This window comes from Pleurodeles waltl, chromosome 7 (genome assembly GCF_031143425.1).
Source record: "Pleurodeles waltl isolate 20211129_DDA chromosome 7, aPleWal1.hap1.20221129, whole genome shotgun sequence".
In the NCBI taxonomy this organism is placed as follows: domain Eukaryota; kingdom Metazoa; phylum Chordata; class Amphibia; order Caudata; family Salamandridae; genus Pleurodeles; species Pleurodeles waltl.
Window position 1 is genome coordinate 976452575 of NC_090446.1, and position 22901 is coordinate 976475475.

At 44.4% G+C, this 22901-nt stretch overlaps 1 protein-coding gene across 3 annotated transcripts in view; it reads right to left on the reverse strand.

The window, feature by feature from the left end:
• Positions 1 to 1172: 1172 nt before the first annotated feature.
• Positions 1173 to 22901, reverse strand: part of SLC38A10 (solute carrier family 38 member 10) — a 242425-nt gene continuing 220696 nt past the window's right edge. For all 3 annotated transcript variants that reach the window (XM_069199759.1, XM_069199762.1, XM_069199761.1), the window contains 2 exons: positions 4556 to 4726; positions 1173 to 3968 (listed from right to left, as the gene is read on the reverse strand). In XM_069199759.1, coding sequence (XP_069055860.1) covers positions 2443 to 3968; positions 4556 to 4726 — 1697 coding nt within the window. In that variant the 3' untranslated portion in view covers positions 1173 to 2442. The remainder of the gene's footprint in view (positions 3969 to 4555; positions 4727 to 22901) is intronic.

Sequence of the window (22901 nt, forward strand, 5' to 3'; positions counted from 1 at the left end):
AGAAAGTGTTCAGTTGCCCCGTCGCCTACTCCTTGCAGTAGTGTTTTTTAATTATTTTATGATACTGAACTGTACTTAAGAAAAACATGATAAGATGTATTCACTTTAACATGCTGCGAGTGTAATAACCTTAGTCAAAGAGAACATTACAGGATCAACTCCGGTACTACAATAGGAGAGGCAGTCCACACATTTTTACCAGCAGGGACGAGTAGTCCATCCAGAAACAGTCCTTTTGAAGCAATCTATGCAGAAAACAAAGATTGTACTTAATATACACTGCTTTCTTACAACAGAGTACTAGAAGTCAAGTTGTGGTTCTTCAGAAAATGTTCAGAAAGTGAGGTGTAGGGATAGTGTGCTACTGGTCTTCAATTCCAACACACTCCGAATCAAATAATCTGCGTGTGCGATAAAGATGGGGTACTAGGAACCGTAGCTACTGAATATTTTTTAGTGGAACTGAGCACTCAGAGCTCACTATAAATACATCTGGCATCATCTATGTATTGAGGCAGATCTTAAGAAGGAAGTCTGTGAGAATGTTAGGAAGTAGGGGCAAGGTGCAGAAATGGTTGTCCCAGTATAAGATTAAGTTTTGGTATATAACGTAATTTGCTCTTTTGACTTCTGATCAACCAAGAGGTGCATGAAGAAAGGGATGGGATGTAATGACATAACAAATCCGACACTCCGCAATCTGCTGCTCGTGCACCAAGAGTAAATCATGGTGTGCCTAATATACTATAAGTGATGTGGTGCAAGACACGTTCAAAATTAAGCAAACTAATCTATATGCAGAGGTTTATAAAAAAAAAGTAGTAATAAAAAGACATCAAGTAATACCTCTTTGCTGCCTGCCGAGATTTGCAATTTGTGATCCTTAGGATATAGGACAGTTTTATTACTCGGAGTATCGGGTAGGTGCCAGCAATCACCTACTTTGTGACAGATGCATTGAGCAGCACAATCTTTCTTCCAAAACCAGGCAGTTGCTGAAGCACAAAAATTAGCTCTTTCTACCAGAATGTAATGGATTTCAGTGAAACCACAGCGCATTGGCAATGCTTCGATCTTAAATATTATATCAGCTTTATGGTGGTGCTGGAACTGCTTCCAGCGCCCGCTCAACTTAAGTAGGAATAAATGGTTTATCAAAGTCTTTAAAGATGTGCAATGTGTAGTAGAAGTCTTTATTGTAGCAAAATAATAAAGTTACTAAAAATAAACTACTTTGTTAAAACAAACAAGGTAAACTGAACCAAATTCCAAACTGCCAATTCAATCCCTTTAGTCAGCTGTGACCTGCCCAGCTGGAAAAACATATTTTACGCTGCTTTTAAAATCATTTTTGAACTCCAAACAGAATGGTATTCTAGTAAAAGTGCACTATGAACACTAACATATTCTTATTTTTTTACTTACAAATAAAGATTTACTGGCCGTGTACAAGACTTATTTCGCCACATGACCCAACCGATCAATGGCATCACTAACACTTTTGACATTGCAATCTGCTTTGCATCAGTTGATACCCAAAGTCTTCATTTAATTGGGCACGGGACTCTTACTGTTAAATAGACTACAGAAGCAGCACTTAAAGCTGCCCAGCTCTGCTCCTGACTCCAGACTACGTGTGGACATAGCAAAGGATGTCAGAGACTGGATCATCAATATTAGAACTTGCTACCATATTCGATTTCTTTTGAAGGAACATCTGCATGGATTTTCAAAATAACAAACAGAAAACACGATTATACCCTGTAAAGAGCACCCTCCAGCAGATGGCGAAGGGAGAGGCACCTGCGTTGTAGACCCTCTAACAATGTACAACAATATCTTAACCTGGAATGCTGTGCTATTCACTCTGCCTCTGGAAAAACATTTACTGGATGTTGAAAGGGATATGCACTTTCAAAATGCTGGCTAGCAAAAATGCCCAGTCAGTGCTGTACATTAAATATCTACCATCAGCAGCATGGTTGGGGAAGGGAAACAGGTGGCTGTTGAGAGGCGTTGTCAAAACCAGCATGAAGCCCCTAACTTGTGGTTTAAAAAAAAAAAAAAGATTTGAAGGTGTTCGCACTGATTACAAAAACTTCTTGAGGGATCAGGGGCTCATAGGAGTAGAGTACAAAAGGACGGTCAAGTCTGTGTTTATATTGCAGCCAGCCCTAACATGTGGAAATAATTTTTCTCACATTGTAACAAGCACAAAGGCAGAGTGGAAATCCCACAAACACCTAATAAACAAAAAATGAAAGATAACAAGGTTCGACAAACTGAGAAACAGTTTTGGGAATTCCATGGAGGGAAGGCACTCCCTTCTTCTGCTCTGGAGATGTCACAGCAGCAGAGAATGGCAGGATTTGGTCACTTGACACTAGTTAAGCTGAGTGTCTCGCTGGTACACAAAGCATGTTCTTCTTGAGCATGTACAGCTCATGCTTCATTTTCATTGGCATGGATCTGCTGGAGTTGGCGGCTATGTATCAAGTGTATGGCCCCCTCGGCAGCCTGCTGCAGGTTCTGCTCCAGGGCGCTGCGCAGGCCATCCACCTTCACATCCGGGATGGGGTTAAGGTGGATAAGAGAAGCGTCATCAACATAGTCTGCCTTCTCAGAAGATGGCAGAGCCCTCCGCCGCCTCCTTAGTTCCACTTCATTCTGAAGTTTTAGGTCTCGATTTGGCTTGATTTGATCATTCTCCATGTGTGGAGGATCTGCAATGACCTCCCCCTTCTCTTGGGGCTCTTTTTCCAGTTCTTTTCCATTGATCTCCTTTGCAGGTCGGATATTCTCATGGTTGCTCTCCTTAAGTCTGAGTTCACTGTTCGGCAATTGTTCTTGCCGTGGAAGATCGTGTTCCGCCACCTTAGGCTCTTCTGGAACAATTTGAGCTTGGTTTGCAGCTGGACCTTGCTGACCAGCATGATCTAAGATCTCATGTTCCTGCGAGGGTTTTGACTTCACCTTCAGAGGGTACTGATCCTTGCCTTCAGCAGGTGGCGGTTGATTTCTACTTTGTAACTTGGATTTTGGCTCTTCTTTGTGTCGGTCAGGAATTTCTTTACTGCTGCGAACTGCATTGATGTTCCGCTCAGGGTGCATTTGACTATGAATATCAGAGTTGGCTTCTAGACCCGCCACTTGGAGGTGCCCTCCTGCTTCTTGGTGCTCCTTGTCTAGCAGCTCCCCTACTGGCTGGGCATGGCCCGTGTGCTTAGCTGCAGGATTTTTTACCACCTCTGGCAGGGGAACCCTTTGGTGGTCTTTACCGCCAAACTTTTCAGCGCTTTTCATGGGCTCTGGCTGCTGATTATTCTGAACCACTGGAATGTCAACATTTATTTTAATGTTCTCTTTCAAGGAATTCTCCCCAAGGTCAGAGGGAAATTTAAGCTTCCGCTGCTGGATATCTCCCACGGGGTCAGCATGTACTTTAGGCTCCTGCTGCTTAACATTCCCTCCTATTTCAGAATGAATATTAGGATCCAGTTGCTGGGCATTCTCATGAATATCAGCAGGAACTTTAAGATTCTGTTGCTGGCCATTGCCACCAACATCAATGTGAAGTTTAGGTTGTTGCTGATTAGCATTCTCAATATCAACATGAACTTTAGGCTCCTGCTGTCGGGCATTCTGACCAATATCTGCAGGATTCTTTGCCTCCTGCTTCTGGATATTTACAACATCCGGATGGTCAGCAGGAATATGTTTCTCTTTGTGGGCATTGCCGGGATGAGGAATGTTATCAGGAATACCTGGCACTTCTGGATGCTCTGCATTGGCCCCAATGGCTCCCTCTGCACCTCCTTCTGCTTGGCCTGCCGGCAGGACAACATGTTGATTTGCCTCAATAGCATTCTGCCCTTCCAGCTCATCACCTGCAGGTCTTGCTACATTTGGTTTTCCTTCCTCTTTGCTTTTCAATAGGACAATTGCTTGCTCCTGTGGTTTGTCTGCCCCTGAAACGGAGGAACAGGTAGATTTTCAGTGTTCACAGTACACATTTTCTGGAAATTTGTAAACATAAAAGTGGTTTATTTTAATGATTGCTCATGGCATTCTGCAAGTACTTGTAAAACAGCCTGCCCGGACACTGCTCATCCCACACGCCTCAATGCTGTTCAGTGCACCTCAATTCTAACTGTAATCAGCACTTGATAGTCCCATATTGAGATCTCACATCAAATGCATCTAGGAAAGTACTACATAGTTCTGTTCCAAAAATTGAGGCCCACATAAAGGTTTGCTAACTTGACATGTAACAACCCCTGCAGCTGGTCTTCTAATCTGACTAGCAACACCTTTTGCTATTCAAAGGCTGAGGTTCACACAGAACGCTTCCAATGCACCCAAATATTGACTTCTAATAACTATTGGCCTTCCAGTACAGAACCACCATGCCTAGCCTTCCTTCAAAAACAGTTACCTGCCATTTTCCCTGCTGGGGTGTGAGCCATTTCCACACTCAATATGCACCTCAGCGTGCCATTCGCTCTCCTCGGGCAGTTATCTGGCGACTGAACTCCAAATAATATCAGGATCTTACCTGGCTTCTCGTCGCCCTCCTCTTGCCTCTGCTGGTGGATTTCTTTGTGTTGCTCTTCAATCACAGCTAGCAGTTTCTCCTGCTGGTCGAGTAGACGTTTCTGCTGCACCTGTTGCTCCTTGATAACCTGCAGGAGAACTGCATGATCCAGCATTTCTCCCATTCCAGCTTCTACAGCCAAAGAGAATAAACATATTGCCATGAAAACTGTGATAATACAGAAAAAGACAGACACTTCAAACAGTTTTGAAAAGGCCCACGCTCTAATGAACACAAGAGAATAACCAAGAGTTGTGTATGGTTGTTATTTTTTATAGACAACACATTTGAAGATGAGGAGTAGACTTGCCTTGTATCTGACACTAGACACATGAAGTCTGGCAGATAGAGAATTTGGGGCATTTCAGCACCAGTCTTTGAATCAGAAATGGTGGTAGGGCAAAGGTAACTCAGTCAGAGTCAGGCTGAGACATGTGACAGACTCTGCCCCAGATCTTGGCACTTCACAACCCCAGCCTGTTCAAAAATGTCCCAAATCCCTACATGCCAGTATGTGTCTAAATGAACACCACAGTAGAATGTTCCTTCTTCATTTTCTTTCACTTTAAAAAAATTCAGGTGAAAAGGTCACCCTCTTGGATGTGGTCGAATAATACAAATGCATTTATTGAGGTGGCCCCGAACATGTTACTGAATTATGTAACTCAACAGTCTCAAACATTTGGAGCTCACTATGCAGGGGCGGTCAACACCTGGGTACCCACTGTCACTAATAATGATCCCCCAGCTCCAGCATCCTCAGTCTGTCTGAGAACAATTCACTCCAATGCCCAGCAGTTTGTTCATTAGCGCTACAGTCATGTGACATCTTGTGGTCAATTATATTGAATGCTGTTGACAAATCAATCATAAGGAAGAAAGACAGCTGGCAACCAAGTCTCAAAGACTCAATTATTATGGAGAACAGCAGGATATCTGTCTCTCACCCATGTCTGAATCCTGACTGGTGTGTTTGTGTCACACACAAACCATGATAAGTGGGTCACGTCACACATCACATACTAACTATTCATGACAACACGTGCGTTTTGAAACTCATCCGCTCCCTAAATCTCAAATCCCAAGACTACCCTTCTTCCAACCTACTGTTCTTCACAAACTAACCAAAAAGCACAGTTGCCTACCAGTGCTCTCATCCATAATCTCATGCTAAATCACAACTTAGACATCCTTACGATATCTGAAGCTTAGTTCCGGGCCGCCCCAGAACCTCCCATCAACCTCCTTACATCCGGGCTTTTAAAACTGCAGGAGTTAAGAGGAAATAGAAAACTTGCCACAATATCCTGGGAACACTTTGTGAGCTTTCATCTAACCCTTACAAGCTACCGTTCCTCCAAATCCCTAATAACGAAAGCCATCCTCCATAGTTCATTCTCACAAATATTTATTGTCCTCCAGGCAGTAATAAAGACCACATATGAAGCCTCATCGTCAGTCTCTTGATCGAACATGGAACTCCTTCATCCCCTTTGTTACTAAAGACATCAAAAGCAGCTGAGCTCCTGACTACGTGGTCCTACTCACACTGTTGGTCATGTAGTAGACTAGTTTTCTGCTTTAGAAACCTTTTGCTTGCCACACCCTATAATTTATGTAATAAGGATAGACCACATCATCTCAGTCCATACCCAAACAAACCCACCTCCTACAGCAAACAAATTGTAAACCTGCAGCTTCTGCTTTCAAGTTATGCCATCCCAAACTTATCCATATAGTTTTAAGATTAAAAGCAGCATTTATACCAAAAATCACCACACATCTTGCAATCAAAGTCAATTCCACTTGCTAGTACGCATAAACATTGGTCCATTCAAAAAGTTAAAATTCAGCAAAGAGTCAGACACTGGTTGCTCCGCAGACTTCCTCCCTTTAAAAAAAAAAAAAAAACTGACACACAATAAATTGTGAAAATCCACATCCTCAGAAGACCTCCTGCTATTCAAATTCATTCAAATATGATGCACTTGAGTTATAGTAATATTCATGTTAAAAAAATATACATGAGAAACAAAATTAAAGTTTCCTTTCTTGAAAGGTTCACTGCTTTGGCTCTTCAGCTCCTGGTGATGACCTAGGTGCATCTCTAAGTACATGCGAACAGAGTCTTAATCCAAAAGAATTCTGATTCGTTCTCAGAGGAGAACCTCCATCAGTTCCTTACAGGTCGACTATTTGATTGGTAGAAGTTCATGCATATCTGGGAGTACAACTTATTTCTTTGTTCGGGTCTACTGACCACGATTCCCAGTGTAAAACCCATGCAATCTTGTAATTAATGATTTGTCCCTACTGCAAAGATGGCACTATTTCACTATGCCTTGATGGCATTTGTGTCTGGTATCTGGTAATTCGTGTACCCTATTCTGTTATCTGTGAAAAGCAGGGGGCCCATATTAAAAAAAAAAAAAAAAAAAGACCCCCCCCTCCTCCCTATTTCCCAACAACGTCTTGAGCAAGCTGTGAAATCCCACAGAAAGGACAGACCTCTGGGCACAAAACAATCTGGCAGCAAGGGCCCAAATATGAGTTACAACCTTCACCTGCATCTGTCAGGTCAAGACCTTAAGGACTTTTTGAAATTAAGAAAAATTATACTACAAATGGTAGCTTTTGAACTACAGGAAGCCTTTGGTGCCCTCAAGTCCTACTGTCTGGTGTCTGAACAATTCCTTCTGCCATATTACCTTATCTTTTCAGCAGTTGTACTAAAATGAAAATGTCACTTACCCAGTGTACATCTGTTCGTGGCATCAGTCGCAGTAGATTCGCATGTTCTGCAATAGCTCGCCATCTGGTGTTGGGCCGGAGTGTTACAAGTTGTTTTTCTTCGAAGAAGTCTTTCGAGTCACGGGACCGAGTGACTCCTCCTTTTGTCTCCATTGCGCATGGGCGTCGACTCCATCTTCGATTGTTTTTCCCCGCAGAGGGTGAGGTAGGAGTTGAATTGTAGTAATAGTGCCCATGCAATGGAGTGACTAAGTATGCACCTATTTAAGGTTAAGATGATACATATATAAATAATTGGAGGTAACTTCTAAACTGCTACAGGCTCCCGGGGAGGCGGGTGGGCACATGCGAATCTACTGCGACTGATGCCACGAACAGATGTACACTGGGTAAGTGACATTTTCTGTTCGATGGCATCTGTCGCTGTAGATACGCATGTTCTGCATAGACTAGTAAGCAGTTATTTCCCCAAAAGCGGTGGATCAGCCTGTAGGAGTGGAAGTAGTCTGAAATAATGTCCTTAATACGGCTTGACCTACTGTGGCTTGTTGTGCGGATAACACGTCTACACAGTAGTGCTTGGTGAATGTGTGAGGCGTAGACCATGTGGCTGCCTTACATATTTCTTGCATTGGGATGTTTCCTAGAAAGGCCATGGTAGCACCTTTCTTTCTGGTTGAGTGTGCCCTTGGTGTAATGGGCAGCTGTCGTTTAGCTTTAAGGTAGCAGATTTGGATGCATTTAACTATCCATCTGGCTATACCTTGTTTTGAAATTGGGTTTCCTGCGTGAGGTTTTTGAAAGGCAATAAAGAGTTGTTTAGTCTTTCTGATGTTTTTTGTTCTGTCAATGTAATACATCAATGCTCTTTTGACATCTAATGTATGTAGTGCCCTTTCAGCTACGGTATCTGGCTGTGGAAAGAACACTGGAAGTTCCACTGTTTGATTTAGATGGAACGGTGAAATAACCTTTGGCAAAAATTTAGGATTGGTCCTTAGGACGACTTTATTTTTGTGTAGTTGTATAAAAGGTTCCTGTATTGTAAACGCCTGAATCTCGCTTACTCTTCTTAGGGAAGTAATGGCGATGAGAAATGCCACCTTCCAGGTTAGGAACTGTATTTCGCAGGAGTGCATGGGTTCAAAAGGTGGACCCATAAGTCTAGTTAGGACAACATTTAGGTTCCATGAAGGAACAGGTAGTGTTCTTGGTGGTATAATTCTCCTAAGGCCCTCCATGAATGCTTTAATGACTGGTATCTTATATAGGGAAGTTGAATAGGTAGTCTGCAGGTATGCAGATATTGCTGCAAGGTGAATCTTAATGGAAGAGAAAGCTAGGTTAGATTTTTGTAAGTGAAGCAAGTAACCCACTACATGTTCTGGAGTTGTGTGTAATGGTTGTATTTGATTAATATGGCAGTAGCAAACAAACCTCTTCCATTTACTTGCATAGCAGTGCCTGGTGGATGGCCTTCTGGCTTGTTTTATGACTTCCATACATTCTTGGGTAAGTTGTAAGTGCCCGAATTTTAGGATTTCAGGAGCCAGATTGCTAGATTCAGCGATGCTGGATCTGGGTGTCTGATCTTTTGGTTGTGCTGTGTCAACAGATCTGGCCTGTTGGGCAATTTGATGCAGGGTACCACTGATAGGTCTAGCAGCGTTGTGTACCAGGGTTGCCTTGCCCAAGTTGGTGCTATCAATATGAGTTTGAGTTTGCTTTGACTGAGTTTGTTTACCAGGTAAGGAAGGAGAGGGAGAGGAGGAAAAGCGTAAGCAAATATCCCTGACCAGTTCATCCATAGGGCATTGCCTTGGGATTGTTTGTGTGGGTATCTGGATGCGAAGTTTTGGCATTTTGCGTTCTCCCTTGTCGCAAACAAGTCTATCTGAGGTGTTCCCCAGAGTTTGAAATAAGTGTTCAGAATTTGGGGGTGAATTTCCCATTCGTGGACCTGTTGGTGATCTCGAGAGAGATTGTCTGCGAGTTGATTTTGGATCCCTGGTATAAACTGTGCAATTAGGCGAATTTGGTTGTGAATTGCCCAATGCCAAATTTTCTGTGCTAGCAGGCTTAACTGCGTGGAGTGCGTCCCTCCCTGCTTGTTTAGATAATACATTGTTGTCATGTTGTCTGTTTTGACGAGAATGTATTTGTGAACTATTATTGGTTGGAAAGCTTTTAGTGCTTGAAAAACTGCTAGAAGTTCTAGGTGATTGATATGCAGTTTTGTTTGATGTACGTTCCATTGTCCTTGTATGCTGTGTTGATCGAGGTGTGCTCCCCACCCTGTCATGGAAGCATCTGTTGTTATTACGTATTGTGGCACTGGGTCTTGGAAAGGCCGCCCCTTGTTTAAATTTATGTTGTTCCACCACAGAAGCGAGAGGTAAGTTTGGCGGTCTATTAACACCAGATCTAGAAGGTGACCCTGTGCTTGAGACCACTGTGATGCTAGGCATTGTTGTAAGGGCCTCATGTGCAGTCTTGCGTTTGGGACAATGGCTATGCATGATGACATCATGCCTAGGAGTTGCAATACCATCTTTGCCTGTATCTTTTGTGTTGGATACATGCGTTGTATGATGGTGTTGAAATTTAGAATTCTTTGTGGACTTGGAGTGGCTACTCCCTTTGATGTGTCTATTATGGCTCCTAGGTATTGTTGTACCTTGCGCGGCAGAATGTTGGATTTTGTAAAGTTGACGGTGAACCCGAGTTTGAAGAGGGTTTGTATGATCTGATTTGTGTGATTTGAGCACTGTATGAACGAATGGGCCTTGATTAGCCAGTCGTCCAAATATGGGAACACATGTATTTGCTGCCTTCTTATGTGTGCAGCGACTACCGCTAGACATTTGGTAAAGACTCTTGGTGCTGTTGTTAATCCGAAAGGCAGTACCTTGAATTGGTAATGTATTCCTTTGAATACAAACCTTAGGTATTTCCTGTGCGATGGGTGTATTGGTATATGGAAATAAGCATCCTTGAGGTCTAAAGTTGCCATGTAGTCGTGTAGTTTTAGCAATGGCAACACTTCTTGTAGTGTGACCATGTGGAAGTGGTCTGATTTGATGAAAGTGTTCACTACTCTGAGGTCTAGGATTGGTCTCAGCGTTTTGTCCTTCTTTGGTATCAGAAAGTACAGTGAGTAAACTCCTGTGTTTATTTGTGTGTTTGGCACTAATTCGATTGCATTCTTTTGCAATAGTGCCTGCACTTCTATCTCCAGGAGATTGGAATGGTGTGTTGTTAAATTTTGTGCTTTTGGTGGTATGTGTGGAGGGAATTGTAGAAATTCTATGCAATAACCATGTTGGATAATTGCTAGAACCCAAGTGTCTGTAGTGATTTCCTCCCATGCTTTGTAATAATGACCTATTCTTCCCCCCACTGGTGTTGTGTGGAGGGGGTGAGGGACATGTGAGTCATTGTTTAGTAGTAGGGGTTTTGGGGCTTTGAAATCTCCCTCTATTTCTAGGGAATTGCCCTCCTCTATATTGTCCCCGAAAACCTCCTCTATACTGTCCCTGGTAAGTGGACGGTGTTGCTTGTGAGGTGCTGGCTTGTGTGCTTTGACCCCGAAACCCCCCTCGAAAGGGCGTTTTACGGAATGTGCTGTAATTCCCTCTGCTCTGCGGGGAGTAGAGTGCGCCCATGGCTTTGGCAGTGTCTGTATCTTTTTTGAGTTTCTCAATCGCTGTGTCCACTTCTGGACCGAACAGTTCTTTTTCATTAAAAGGCATATTGAGAACTGCTTGTTGAATCTCTGGTTTAAATCCAGACGTTCGGAGCCATGCATGCCTTCTGATAGTTACAGATGTATTAATTGTCCGTGCAGCTGTATCTGCAGCGTCCATGGAGGAACGTATCTGGTTGTTGGAGATGGTCTGTCCCTCCTCAACCACTTGTTTTGCCCTATTTTGGAAGTCCTTGGGCAGATGTTCAATGAGATGTTGCATCTCGTCCCAGTGGGCTCTGTCATAGCGCGCAAGTAGTGCCTGGGAGTTCGCGATGCGCCACTGGTTTGCAGCTTGTGCTGCGACTCTTTTACCAGCTGCATCGAACTTGCGGCTTTCTTTATCTGGGGGTGGTGCATCTCCAGATGTGTGAGAGTTGGCCCTTTTCCTAGCTGCTCCTACAACAACAGAGTCTGGTGGCAGCTGTGTAGTGATGAAAACCGGGTCCGTAGGAGGCGGCTTATACTTTTTTTCCACCCTTGGTGTGATTGCCCTACTTTTGACTGGCTCCTTAAATATGTCTTTTGCGTTCCGGAGGATACCAGGGAGCATAGGCAGGCTTTGGTATGAGCTGTGGGTGGAGGAGAGTGTGTTGAACAAGAAATCATCCTCGACCTGTTCTGAGTGGAGGCTTACGTTGTGAAATTGTGCTGCTCTAGCCACCACCTGAGAGTACGCGGTGCTGTCTTCTGGTGGAGATGGCTTTGTAGGGTATGCCTCCGGGCTGTTATCTGACACTGGGGCGTCGTATAGGTCCCACGCGTCCTGATCTTGGTCACCCTGGCTCATGGTGGTGTGAGCTGGGGAGTGTGATGGAGTTTGTGCTGGTGAAACGTTAATCACGGGCGGAGGAGAGGGTGGTGGTGTAACTCTTTTCACCACTTTTGGTTGTGGTGCTTGTTCCGTCTGGAACTCCAACCTTCTCTTTCTCCTAATGGGGGGAAGGGTGCTTATTTTTCCTGTCCCCTGCTGAATGAAGATACGCTTTTGCGTATGGTCCACATCAGTTGCTTGTAGCTCTTCCTCAAACCTATGCTTTTGCATTTGGGACGTTAGCGAGTGCTCTTCTGTATAAGAGCCTGAAGCTGGGTCGCTTGCAGTTTGTTTCGGCATCGAAACTTTGTCTGCGTGTTTTTTCGGCTCCGAGGTGACTTTTTTCCTTTTCGGGGCCGAAACCTCTCGGCGTCGATCTGTTTCGGTGCCGCTGTCTCGGCGTCGAGCCGTGTCCACACCGGCATCTCGGTGTCGAGGCTTATCTCCAGCACTTTCTCGGTCCCGAGAAGGCTGCGTGCCGGTGTCTCGACCGGAGTCGGACGATCTCGGCACTGTTTGGGCCTTTTTCGGTGCCGACGGTCGGTCACCGAATTTATGGGTCGAGCCATGGCCTGGTGGCAGTGGCGTCCCCTGGGCCTTGTAAATGTTTCTTTGTGTGGTTTTCGACGTCTTACTCACGGTTTGTGTATCGTCGAATCCTTCGGAGTCTGAGTCTTGGATCGAGAAGGTACCTTCTTCTTCCTGTTCCTCGAACTCCCGTTGGGCTGTCGGTGCGGACGCCATTTGAAGTCTTCTGGCTCGACGGTCTCGGAGTGTTTTTCGGGACCGGAACGCACGACAGGCCTCGCAGGTGTCTTCGCTGTGCTCAGGTGACAGGCACAGGTTGCAGACCAAGTGTTGGTCTGTGTAGGGGTATTTATTGTGGCATTTGGGGCAGAAACGGAACGGGGTCCGTTCCATCGGCGTTCTTCAGCACGCGGTCGGGCCGACCAGGCCCCGACGGAGGATCGAAAAACTACCCCGAAGGGCACCGGAGCTCTTCGATCTTCGATGCGGTGTGGAATCTAAGTACGCCGATCCCGAACGCAACAATACCGACGAAAATCTTCCGAAATTAGCTAATTTTCCGTTCCGAAACTCGGAGCGACAGGAACACGTCCGAACCCGATGGCGGAAAAAAAACAATCGAAGATGGAGTCGACGCCCATGCGCAATGGAGACAAAAGGAGGAGTCACTCGGTCCCGTGACTCGAAAGACTTCTTCGAAGAAAAACAACTTGTAACACTCCGGCCCAACACCAGATGGCGAGCTATTGCAGAACATGCGTATCTACAGCGACAGATGCCATCGAACCTCCCATTTCTTTCCACTGGAGGACATCTAAACAGTGATATATCAATGTATAGTAATGCGCATGGTTACCTTCATTGTTGTAGTCTCCAATCTATTACTTTTGTTATAGAGGTCAGACGGCAGAACATCCTGTGCCTTTGGAGTATCAATAAATTTTTGTGCTGTGTACACCACTGCTAAATGTGCCTTTAAATGCTTTTTAGTTGTACAGGGGACCTTGCAGAGCTGCTTTGGACTGACTTTATTCACACCATTTTTAAGCTTTCCATGGCGGAGAGAAAAGTTCCTTTAACATTGAAATACACGAGATGGTTCTCATTGTGTCAGCATTTCAAAAAGGTAACCATCATCCTATTTCTGAATCCACACAGAGACCTCAATGTGGGTTGAGGTGGTTCTGTAGCACACCATTTTGCTTTTGTATTTTACTGACATCTCATGTGGTGGAGATGACATGATGGCATAATTGTGTAGGAATCTTAACCCTCTTCAAACTGGGGCTCATCCTGCTTCTTGGTGATTGACCATACCTACTTCTGCAGTGGTCACTGGAATCCAGGATGAGTTGCAGCCATTTTTGATGTGGAACATAATGGCGTTATACTCACAGGTGTGAAACTTTCTTCATTTTTGTTTATTTGTGGGGTGAAGGGATGGCTTTAATGTGGGTCTTGGCTCTGTACCCCATATGGGAGTGTATCTGGCTAGTGCATTCTTTACCTTCCTTCATTTCAAAGAGTTCAGCTCAAAGCTGATACCACCAAGTTTCCTCATCTAAAGCCCAAGTCAGTGTAAGCCTGGGTTTTAACTAGAGTCGATGCTTACAATGGAGGCTGGCCTTCAGCTGCGGCCATGCTTTGGCTCATACTTTAGCTTGAAAGCATTCTTTAGGTCAATGTTCATGTGTTAATATTGGGACTGATGGAACCATCGTGAAAGAGTGCCTGGAGACTGATTGTAGTTCTGTATCATCTGTTGAGATTTGTACCGTTTTATTATGTTTTCCTCGCCCTGGTAATTTATTGTGAAGTCTAGTGCCTTCTTTAGGAGTTTTAATTGGTATGTGTTGTTGTAAACGTCCACATGACTCCTATTTCAGTTGCAGTTGTAGTGAATGAAGCGGTTTGTCTTCTTCCACTTTAGTAAAGGTAAAAGGACCTGGAAGCTCCCCCTTCTCTCTGGCTCCACCCAACATCTACGTACCCACTGAGCAAACTCGACACCATAATCATCCTCAAAAGCTCCTTAGGGATACAATGTCTGATGAACAGAGGTTACAGACCTTATGCTGGTGTTTCCAAGGAAGGAGTTTATTGCAGCATCTAAACAAAGTATTTTTCATAATTATGCAGTCTAAATGTAGGCAAACTCATTTTCATATATTAGAAGCTCGTGGGCGAAGCTCCGGAAACCCTCCATGGCAAAACATCTTGTCTCAATGTTTGCAGGTTCTCAGTAATCAAATCCTTCTCTGTTTTTGTGCCATTCTCTATGATAACCTTTGGTGCCTATTTGCCTTCTACTGGAGCAACAACACCAGAGAACATAAACTTGAAGTGTAATATTTTTCCATATTTTTATTATTGTGAGCTTTGTGGTGATATAACGATGCGTTATTCATGATGACACAAGATGGATAAAGGAGGGACACAGTGATCTCAGACACATCCATTTGAAGATAGTGGTCTCTGTTCTGTGGGGCCTGGTGCACTTCAGGCAGGGAATAAAACTGCCTGTATTTATTGACACCAGGTAATGAATAGACCAGATAAACAGGCACTGAATTTACTAATGATATTTGCTATGATGTTTATCAACTGTCTTATTATATTTTAAGTAAGGGTTGTTACATTTTTTAACGTGTTTGTATGCGTAGTTTATGTATGGTGTAACATTGCTTCATAAAATTGAATGTACTGCTGTAGACGGTGCACACGGGTCATATTTTGGTTTACAAGTATTGACTGCAACGTATACAGTAGAGCTGTGTGCACAAGAGCTAGAAACAGCATAAAATGTCTCAAATGATTTTAGACTTAACTTTTTTAATGGTGCTGGACTACTAAAAGCCACATTCCTTAACAGCAGCATTTTAAATGGTCTCCTAGCAGGTGGTTTGTTGTTTCTTTCTATAATGTTATGTCCAGCGATTGCATGCTATTTAAAAAAACACTCCGTCATTTATATTCCTAAAACACTGCATGAAAAATAGACCTTGACCTAAATTTTAAAAATGTCCCTCCTTTGTGTCTTTCTTTTGAATGACGATGTTTCCCATCCATCTTCTGTATTCGTCTGGAGTACTAAGGCATACATATCTGCCTTAAGCTCTCTTTCTTTGCTACCGTATCCCTACAACCTAACAATATATCTATCCAGTCTATGATCTATTTATTTATGACAGATCCCCTACTAATTATGATATCTAACTCATTAATGTGCTACAAAAAACTGGAGCAAATGCATGGAGTGGTTTCCGTCAGAGCTCAATACTAATCCCATTAACCGCTAAATGTGGGTTCTGGAGCAGCGTGCTACTCACCCTAATGCATTTCAATGCCTCATCGGGATACTAAGACTTATATAAATCCAATTTCAATTTAAATACAAATAAAGTCTGGAGCCAACACCAAAAATCAACCTGTAATAATATGAGCCCAACACTAGATGGTGGGATTATGCAAGGCATGTGAATGTACAACAGACATACTTTCCAAACCTGAGGAATTCAGTCTAAGCACAGTTGACCGAGGCACCTAGAATCTAGGTCAGGGATGTGAACCTATCAGCTTTCAAACTGCTATGGGTTCCCTGTGACAACATATAATGGAGAAAAGCTGGTTATGTGATTCCAATAAAGCACTGTTTATCGAGGCACGCCCTAACAAATGTTGTGAGATTTGACTGGATGAGAGTGTGCAATGCAGGCTAGGTAGCTTGTTGAAAGAAGGACTCAGGAGTTGTGAAAACCTAAAGTGATAGAAATTAGTGGGCCGCACCTCCTGTCGATGGAAGAGAGTATGTTTCTCTGATGGCCTGGTGGTTCCTGCCTGGACTGGAGCAGGCTCTCCATATTCCATCCAACAGGGAGGGAGGGGGTGCCCTAGCATCATACACATTAAAGTGGCTAAGCCACCAAACTTAGCCACAAGAGTGAGAGGAACCAAATGTTTTTTCGCCATAAAACTACCCTACAATCTGCCTATGGATTCATCCAAGAATTGGAATAGATGCATCACCTACTGATCGTAGCATGCTTCATCATATCTGTTCTATCCACACCCTGTTAAGATAATACTATCAGGGTAGACTCAACCAAAAGTCTTAGGAGTACTTATATAAAATATCAGCTGGATAAACACAAGGCTTCAGATATTTCATATGAAAATACCTGTTGGGGTTCTCCAAGGATGTCTTTATTAAAGGATACCAAAGGTATGAATAAAAAACAAGTATGTTGGGTCTCTTACAGGTGCAATGTTCTAAAGGACCTTAATCATAAGTCAACATGTTTCGGCCCTTCTCAATGAGCCCTTATGGGTCTAGGGGCCTTCGTCAGGGCTATTGTCCTATCCCTGCCTATCAGTAAACCATCTCAAACATACATGTAAGGCCTAATGCTCCCACATGATACTGGAAGATCTCGTCTTCCAATACACCTTATTTCTGGGGGGGGTTCATGTGTGTCCAGCAGGGGTGTTTGTCCTGTAGACATACATTCATCAAGGATCCAAACACCACCACTGCGCCTAGGAAGCCCGACATAGGAACGCCGAAGAACCTATGGTGGCTTCCTAGGTGCTGTGGCAGTGTTTGGATCCTTTTTGGTTGAGTCCGCCCTGGCAGTATTATCTAACCATGGTGTGGATAGACAGCCTATGATAAAGCATGCCACGATCAGTGGGTGAGGCATCTACTCCAATTCTTTGATTAATCCATAGGCAGACTGTACGATAGTTTTACGACAAAAAACATTTGGTTCCTCTTTCAAGGGACTAGAAGTTTGGTGGCTTAGCTACTTTAATGTGTATGATGGTATGGATTGGGAGAGTGCAGCTAAGCGTCTTTCTCTCACTATCTAATTGTGGGAACTAGGGGGTACCCTATGCCAGGCCTTTCGTGGTTATCCCTCTGGTTTGACTTACTAACGCATTGAAGAGGAGACCTGGACAATGAAGGGTGAGGTGTTGTGTCAGTAAGAAGCAGTGTTGAACCCAAGTAAACACCTGGATTTTGTACAGCATGGGGAATGTAATCTTCTGTCAGGGCTTACTGAGTGCAATCTTGTAGGTGTTAAATGAATTTGATACAGAATTTTAAATAAGGCTACTCTTCCTTTTGCATCCCTGTCATGGGATGCAATTTCTAACAAATTGTAGCTCCACAGGTCCTCTTCTAACTGGATGCATAGCTGTCTGGAAAGTGGTTCTAATATAGCCTTAAAGGTCGCTGTAGTGGGCAATACCGGCCACTCAAGGCCTGCTATAGTGTTAAAGGCCCAAGGCGAAGGTGAGGGCCTTTAACAAGGGAGCAGGACTTTAATGGCCGGTATAGCCCAGCTATGGAGGGCTATAAGGCTATTAGAACATTCTGCCATTAGAGGGCAGATGGAGGAATGTTTCCGGAAACAGTATGGTGTTTGGGGAGTACTCTAAGATGAGGAATTGGCAGTTAAAAGTATCCAGGAGAAACAGCTATTTTCAGTTCTTCTACGCTATGCCGATCAGGTCTAATCGTTTTTGGTACTGCTGCTGGTTTGTCTCTCATCTATAAATCTTGCATGGTCTCGGTGGACTAGTTTTGGCAAGTGTGTTCCACCTGAGATGCAAATATCCAAGTGAATAGCTTCCAATCAGCAGTCAAAAGAGATCTCTGCCTGTATGAAGAGGGTGTCGCTAGATCCTTCCCAGTTTTTATAAGGAGGGCTATAACTGCTTACTCAAAATTTGTTTTCTATTACATGTCTTGTAGTTTTAAATGAGTTGATTAGCTCTTGTAGCAGTTGTAGGATGTTGGCTCTGTATATGCTATCTCAAAATGAGAGTTAGTGCGCACAGAGTCCAGGGGTTCCCCAAAAGGCTTGACAGAGGCAATAATAGATAATACTAATGCTCTATTTGTGGTAGTGTGGTCAAGCAGTTAGGCTTATCAGAGGGTTTGTGTTAAGCATTTGTTGTACACACACAGGCAATAAATGAGAACACACACTCAATGACTTAATTCCAGGCCAATAGGTTTTTATATAGAAAAATATTATTTTCTTAATTTATTTTAGAGCCACAAGATTCAAATTGCAGGTAAGTACATTAAATGTAAGGCACTTTGCATAGGTATAGATAGGGCTTTGAATCAAAACAGTATTGTACACATTTTGCCATAGAATGACAATAAGCTATTTTAAAAGTGGACACTTCAAAATGCAACAGCTCCTGGGGGAGTTAAGTACAGTTAGTTTAACATGGTAAGTAAAGCACTTACAAGTTCAGTCTCCGGGGCATAGGCAGCCTAACATTGGGGGTTCAAGTCAACCCCAAACACCCAGCACTAGCAACACAGGGCCGATCAGGTGCAGGGGTCAATAACATAGGCGCCTATGGAGACACTGGGTGCTCCGGTTCCAGTCTGCTGGCAGGTAAGTACCTGCGTCCTCGGGGAGCAGACCAGGGGGGTATAGTAGAGCACTTGAGGGGTCTCAAGTAGGCACACAAAGCACACCCTCAGCGGCACAGGGGCGGCCGGGTGCAGTGGGCAAACAAGGTGTAGGGTTTGTATTAGAAATCAAAGGAGGGACCCGGGGGTCACTCAGACGTTGCAGGCAGGGCACAGGGAGGGGCTTCTCGGGCCAGCCACTGTCTGGGCAAGGGTGAGGGCCACCTGCTGGTCACTGCTGCACCGGTGGTTGGTTCTTTACGGGCCTGGGGGCTGCAGGTGCAGTGCTTCTTCCAGGCGTCGGATTTCTTCTCACCAGGCAGTCGCGGCCAGGGAGGTCCTCAGGATTCCCTCTGCAGGCGGCGTTGTGGGGGTGCAGAGAGGTTAGCCCAGGGTGGACACGTCGTCAGGGTTGCCTGGGGATCCTCCCTGGGTCGTTGGTTTCTCTGGACACGGGCCAGGGGCATCAGGTGCAGAGTGGTGGGGACTCATGCTTCTGGAGTGAGGTGGGAGTCCCTTTAAAGATGGTTTCTTCTTGCTGGTTTAGACAGGGCTGCTGTCCATGGGAGTTTCTTGGTCCTTTGTAGTTGCAGGGCAGTCCTCTGTGTCGGTAGAGGTCGTTGGGCCGGCAGGATGCGTCGCTGTTGCAGGTTCTTTGAATCAGGAGACAGGCCGGTAGGGCTGGGGCCAAAGCAGTTGTCGTCTTCTTTCTTCTCTGCTGGGTTTTCAGCTCAGCAGTCCTTCTTCTTTGTAAGTCGTCAGGAATCTGATTTCCTGGGTTCAGGGTCACCCCTAAATACTAAATTTAGGGGTGTGTTTAGGGCTGGAGAGCAGCAGCCAATGGCAACTGTCCCTGAGGGTGGTTACACCCTCCTTGTGCCTCCTCCCTTTGGGGCACTATTGGGCTAAATCCTCCAAAGCAAGATGGAGGAATTTCTAAGGAGGGGAGGACCTAGCTGAGGGGGGGTGACTCCTCCTTGTTTTTCTCATTATCTCCCCCGATCTGCCGCCAAAAGTGGGGGCTGTGTCCAGGGGGCGGGCATCTCCACTAGCTGGAGTGCCTGGGGCGTTGTAACACCAGGCTTGAGCCTTCGAGGCTCACTGCCAGGTGTTACAGTTCCTGCAGGGGGAGGTGTGAAGCACCTCCACCCAGGACAGGCTTTGTGTGGATTTACTGTGCTGAGAAGTTTGATACCAAACTTCCCAGTATTCAGTGTAGCCATTATGGAACTGTGGAGTTTGTGTTTGACGAACTCCCAGACTATATACTCAGTATGGCTACCCTGCACTTACAATGTCTAAGAATTGGCTTAGACACTGTAGGTGCATAGAGCTCATGAAGCTATGCCCTCACCTGTGGTATAGTGCACCCTGCCTTAGGGCTGTAAGGCCTGCTAGAAGGGTGACTTACCTATGCCACACACAGTGGGTTGTGGGAATGGCACTCTGAGGGGAGTGCCATGCCGAGTCAGTCTTTTTCTCCCCACCAGCACACACAAGCTGTGAGGCAGTGTGCATGTGCTGAGTGAGGGGTCCCCCAGGGTGGCATAATACATGCAGCAGCCCTTAGAGACCTTCCCTGGCCACAGGGCCCGTGGTACCAGGGGTACCTTTTACAAGGGACCTATATGTGTGTCAGGGCTGTGCCAATTGTGGAGACAAAGGTACAGTTTTAGGGAAAGAACGCTGGTGCTGGGGACTGGTTAGCAGGGTCCCAGCATACTTTCAATCAAATCTGGCATCAACAAAAAGGCAAAAAGTTAGGGGGTAAATATGCCAACAGTGCCATTTTCCTACAGCAGTTATAAGAGGACTGTGGCAAAAGTCTTATAAAAACCTGCCAGCGATCATTTTTTCTTTAGTGATTTTTAAAAAAAATACTTGCGATCTAAATGATTAAGTATGTGCAGATCCTTTTTGAATTGGAGTACTTTGATTTGGTCCCTAGTAGTCACAATTGGTTTGAGGTTTGATGATGTTTCTCAAACGTGAGCAATTCCTGCCCTAAAATAATCAAATTGGCTTCTCTTTCCCTCCTTAAACCTGCTGCTCTCTTTATGAAGGGACCTGAAAGACTGCATTTTAATGCATCCCATCGTGTTGCCACCAAGGCCGAAACAACCTCATTAAAGTGCAAGTATTCTTTAAAGACAACTTTAGCATTCTGTACTATTACCTGATCTTTTAGTAGATATTCATTTAACTTCTAATCCATTATCCTGCCCCCTCATACTTCTCCCAATCCCCGTAATACAAATGAGACAGGGTCAGGCTCTGACAAGATTATTAGACCACGTTTGGATTCTATTCTATTCGCCAGTATTCGTTGATCTAGAAATAAGTAATGAATAGGTCCATTTGTTCTGAGGGCATGTGAGCAGTGTGAAAAATTGTTTACTAGACAATGTCTAACTCCCCAACTATCTATGAGACCACAACCTTTAAGACGTTCTATGCCTCTCAATGAAATGACTAAGGATACCCCACATCGTCAAATGGTTGTATCCACTTCAGCATATAGGACAATATTAATGTCTCCTCCCAGTATAAGTATGCCTGTTTCTTTCACGGTTACATTCGGCAGGGTTGAAATGAGGAACTCTTCCTGTTCTCTGCTGGGCTCCTTTATAGGACTGTAATATATTCTATGGGAATTCCTTTTATATGAAAAATTGACCTCCTGAGACTAGACACTTTGATAGGAAATTTTTATTTTGATCCGATTCTGATCTGCCACCACCAGATGTGCCTCTTGTAAGAAGCCCACACATATTTTCCCATGCTAAAGCTCTGACAGGATCGTCTGTCATTTAGCCGGATTATTTAACCCCTTGCATTATATGCTGTGATCTTATGGTCCGCCAACATACACCATGTAGAGGTAATGCATGTCAAGAGCTGCTCAGGCCTTTCTTCCCTTCTAAAAGGACGGTCAGCCCGTCACTCTCTACCCCCTCTATTTAAACGAGCACCTCTTTTCCCCCATAACCTTTCCTTTCCACAAGTAAACCCCAATACATGAGATAGAACAAAATAAATGAAGATGACGTTCATCCAAGCAGGTACGCTCATCAATGTCTTCATCTCTCGAAGTCTGTTTGTGGTACTCTTCTCTTTGTTCACCAACTGAGTTGTGTAAAACTTTAAAAAGACTAATTTCCACTTGGCCCATTCTCTGTCTCAGTGCTGATCCTATGTCCAAGGTAACAGCCCGGCCACCTGCCACTGCTCCCCATTTTCAAATGACCATATGAAGGATATGCATAATTGGTAAGTCTACATCATTGTCTTCGTTCCGGTATCGAAGGTGCGCAGCAGGCAAGACATAGTTAACTTCGTCCTCCTCTTTCAGTGAGTGCACATACACTGTGAATAAAGACATGTAGGCCTGCCAATGCAGAACACAGGTTGTGTGGGTTGCTTGGGGACAGAGTATTGCTCAGCAGGGCTGTATCGTTGAGTGGGGTAGAGTGGCAGCTGCCAGTCTACACCATGGCCATCTTCAGCAGGCCTCTAATCCTGTTATCAGCCTGCTTTAGTTATGAGGTGACTACCTGCCCATAAGCCATTATGGCACTGTTTACAGTCCTTGACTTTTGTGTGATAGCCCAATGCATTCTGGGTGTTGAAGCCTTGTTATACTTTTGTTGCTCTGAGCAAATGAACACACCTGAAAACAATTATTTCCAGTGAAAAGTTCAGACTGTATCCATAATGACTTGGGGTGAGGAGATCACCCTAATAGGTGCCTTCTCCTAGTGGCCTTGGTCAGCAATGGTCTTAGTCTGCACCACAGCCTCCATCATCTGCCTCTGTTCCTATCACCTGCATTTGCACACAACATGGACTGCTGGCCAGTAAACTGGATAACTTCACTTGGTTAAATCAGATAAATGGTATCCTAACTACAGTGTGTCTAGCTGCACAGTGCTTAGGTAGGTAAGATACGTGTCAGCAGTTCATTTATGCTAGCAATGTTTATGTAGTCTGTACATTAGAAGATGAATACTTATAATTTCTGGAAGTTAAGCTT